Source organism: Mesitornis unicolor, unplaced genomic scaffold, assembly GCF_000695765.1.
Source record: "Mesitornis unicolor isolate BGI_N332 unplaced genomic scaffold, ASM69576v1 scaffold27839, whole genome shotgun sequence".
Taxonomy (NCBI): Eukaryota; Metazoa; Chordata; class Aves; order Mesitornithiformes; family Mesitornithidae; genus Mesitornis; species Mesitornis unicolor.
Window position 1 is genome coordinate 299 of NW_010206979.1, and position 3858 is coordinate 4156.

Below are 3858 nucleotides of genomic sequence, written 5' to 3' on the forward strand. Positions count from 1 at the left end.
TAATCCCCCTAAACCCCCTAAATATGCCCTAAAACCTCATTAAAACCCCTAAACTCCTTAAAAACACCCTAAAAACTCATTAATAACCCCTTAAATCCCTAACAACACCCTAAAATCCCTGAAATCCCCCTAAACCCTTAAAACCACCATAAAAACTCATTAAAGACCCCATTAAACCCCTCAAAACTCATTAAAAACCCCTTGACACCCTTAAAAAACCCTAAAACCTCTTTTAAAACCCTTTAAAACACCCTACAAACCCCTTAAAACTGTAAAAACACATTTAAAAAGCCCTTTAAACCCTTAAAAACCCCTTAAAACCCTAAAAAAACCCTTAAGAAAACCCTTAAAAAACCCAAAAACGCCTTAAAAAAGAAAACTTAAACCCCCTTTAAACTTAAAAACCCCTTAAACCCCAAAACACTTAGAATAATACCCTTTAAAACCCCTTAAAACCACTATAAACCCCTTAAAACCCTTAAAAACTCCCTTAAAACCACTAAAAACCCCTTAAAACCCTTAAAAACTCCCTTAAAGCCCTTAAAAACCCCTTAAAATCCTTCAGAGCACCCTAAAAAAACCCCAAACCCCTTTAAAAAAGTTAAAAACCTTAAAAAAATCCCTTTAAAACTCCTTTTAAACCCCCTTAAAAACCACTTTAACAATCAAAAGCCTTAAAATTCCCTTAAAACCATTAAAAACCCTTTTAAAAAACCCCACAACCCCTTAAAAAAAACAAAAAAAACCCTTAAAAAACCCCAAAATGCCCCCAAATGCCCCCAAAAACCCCTCGGGATTGGAAACTCGAGGTCCAAACTTCTCCCCTTTCCCCGCAGGTTCAGCTCCCACGGCTGCGCCTGGAGCCCAGGTAGGTCCGGACCCCCCCAAAATCCCCCCGGGGCCTCGATTTTTGGGTCCAAAAATGAGGATTTTGGTAAAATCGGAAATTTTGGGGTGAAAAGAGGAGATTTCTGGGTGTTTTCTCACATTTTTGGGGTTTATTTCCCCCAAATTTGGCCACATTTTTGGGTTATCCCCAAATTTGCCCACATTGGGGTCTTTCCCACCCATCGCTCTCATTTTGGGGTTGTTTTTCCCAAATTTGGCCACATTTTGGGTTGATTTCCCCAAATTTTGGGTCATTCCCACCCATTGCTCTCATTTTTGGGTTGATTTCCTCCAAATTTGGCCACATTTAGGGGTTGTTTTCCTCCAAATTTGGCCACATTGGGGTCGTTCCCACCCATCGCTCTCATTTTGGGGTTGATTTTCCCAAATTTGGCCACATTTTGGGTTGATTTCCCCAAATTTTGGGTCATTCCCACCCATTGCTCTCATTTTTGGGTTGATTCCCCCAAATTTGGCCACATTGGGGTCGTTCCCACCCATCGCTCTCATTTTGGGGTTGATTTCCCCAAATTTGGCCACATTTTTGGGTTGATTTCCCCAAATTTGGCCACATTGGGGTTGTTCCCACCCATCGCTCCCATTTTTGGGTTGATTTCGCTAAATTTGGCCACATTTTTGGGTCGATTTCCCCAAATTTTGGGTCATTCGCACCTATCACTCTCATTTTTGGGTTGATTCCCCCAAATTTGGCCACATTGGGGTCGTTCCCATCCATCGCTCTCATTTTTGGGTGGATTTCCCCCAAATTTGGCCACATTTTGGGTGGATTTCCCCAAAATTTGCCCACAATGGGGTCGTTCCCACCCATCGCTCTCATTTTTGGGGCATTTTCCCCCAAATTTGGTCACATTTTTGGGTTGATTTCCCCAAATTTGGCCACATTTTTGAGTTGTTTTCCTCTAAATTTGGCCACATTGGGGTTGTTCCCACCCATCGCTCCCATTTTTGGGTTGATTTCGCCAAATTTGGCCACATTTTTGGGTTGATTTCCCCAAATTTTGGGTCATTCCCACCCATTGCTCTCATTTTGGGGTTGATTTTCCCAAAATTTGGCCACATTTTGGGTTGATTTCCCCAAATTTTGGGTCATTCCCACCCATTGCTTTCATTTTTGGGTTGATTTCCCCAAATTTGCCCACATTTTTGGGTTGATTTCCCCAAATTTTGGGTCATTCCCACCCATTGCTCTCATTTTTGGGTTGATTTCCCCCAAATTTGGCCACATTTTGGGTGGATTTCCCCAAAATTTGCCCACAATGGGGTCGTTCCCACCCATCGCTCTCATTTTTGGGGCATTTTCCCCCAAATTTGGCCACATTTTTGGGTTGATTTCCCCAAATTTTGGGTCATTCCCACCCATTGCTCTCATTTTGGGGTTGATTTTCCCAAAATTTGGCCACATTTTTGGGTTGATTTCCCCAAATTTTGGGTCATTCCCACCCATTGCTCTCATTTTTGGGTTGATTCCCCCAAATTTGGCCACATTGGGGTCGTTCCCACCCATCGCTCTCATTTTGGGGTTGATTTCCCCAAATTTGGCCACATTTTTGGGTTGATTTCCCCAAATTTTGGGTCATTCCCACCCATTGCTCTCATTTTGGGGTTGATTTTCCCAAAATTTGGCCACATTTTTGGGTTGATTTCCCCAAATTTTGGGTCATTCCCACCCATTGCTTTCATTTTTGGGTTGATTTCCCCAAATTTGCCCACATTTTTGGGTTGATTTCCCCAAATTTGCCCACATTTTTGGGTTGATTTCCCCCAAATTTGGCCACATTTTGGGTTGATTTCACCCAAATTTTGTGTCATTCCCATCCATCGCTCTCATTTTTTAGTTGCTTCCCCCAAATTTGGCCCCATTTTTGGGTTGTTTTCCCCAAATTTTGGGTCATTCCGACCCATCGCTCTCATTTTTGGGTTGATTTCCCCAAATTTGGCCACATTTTGGGGTTGATTTCCCCAAATTTGGCCTCATTTTTGGGTTTCTTCCCCCCTTTTTTGGCCACATTGGAGTTGTCGCCCACACGTTGAGTTTTCACCCCAAATTTGCCATTTCCGAGCCCTTTTTTTCACCAATTTTGGGATTTTTTGGGGCTGTTTTCGCAGGGGAACCCCTCCACCCCGAGGCCCTGCAGCGCTTGGTGGTCCTGACCCACGGCCACGGCCAGGAGTGCGGCTTCGTCCCCGACGTGAAGACCCCGGTGCCCCACGGCTCCTCCCAATTGGTTTGGGAGTGCGTGGCCGGGCACAGCTTCTCCTGGGGGGTCCCTGGGACCCCCAAAATGGGTCCCCCCCAGCCCCCCCACCAGCATGAGGGGGATGATGTGGGGTGCGGGTCCCCCCCAGTCGCCAGGCGCCGGCGCTCGGCCACGAAGGGCGGAGGTGAAGCTCGGTCACCCGAGGGCGATGGAGACCAAGGGGGAGAAGAGGGAGGTGATGATGGAGGTGGTGGCACAGGTGAGCTCCTCTTCCTCCCGTCCTCTTCCTCTTCCTCCCGTCCTCTTCCTCTTCCTCCTGTCCTCGTCCTCCCATCCATCCTCTTCCTCCACCCTCTTCCTCCCACTTTCTTCCTTCTCCATCCTCTTCTTCTTCCTCCATCCTTGCTCTTCCTCCTGTCCATCTTCTTCCTCTTCCTCCTCCATCCTTCCTCCTCCTCTCGTCCTCTTCCTCCTCCATCCGTCCTTCTCCATCCGTCCTCTTCCTCCTCCTCTCGTCCTCTTCCTCCTCCTCTCGTCCTCTTCCTCCTCCTCTCGTCCTCTTCCTCCTCCTCTCGTCCTCTTCCTCCTCCTCTCGTCCTCTTCCTCCTCCTCTCGTCCTCTCTCCTCCCGTCGTCTTCCTCCATTATCTTCCTCCATCCTTCCTCTTTCTGTCATTCTCATCCTCTTTCTCCATCCTCTTCCTCGGGTCCGTCCTCGTCCTCTTCCTCCCGTCCTCGTCCTCTTCCTCCCG

General features: G+C 46.9%; 1 protein-coding gene across 1 annotated transcript; it reads left to right on the forward strand.

The window, feature by feature from the left end:
- Positions 1-836: 836 nt before the first annotated feature.
- On the forward strand, positions 837-3366 carry LOC104546564 (zinc finger protein 692-like; the record flags this gene model as incomplete). Its single annotated transcript, XM_010191983.1, has 2 exons — positions 837-868; positions 3016-3366. Coding segments are annotated over 2 exons (383 nt in total), but the record flags the coding sequence as incomplete, so codon positions are not given.
- Between the last annotated feature and the right edge of the window lie 492 nt (positions 3367-3858).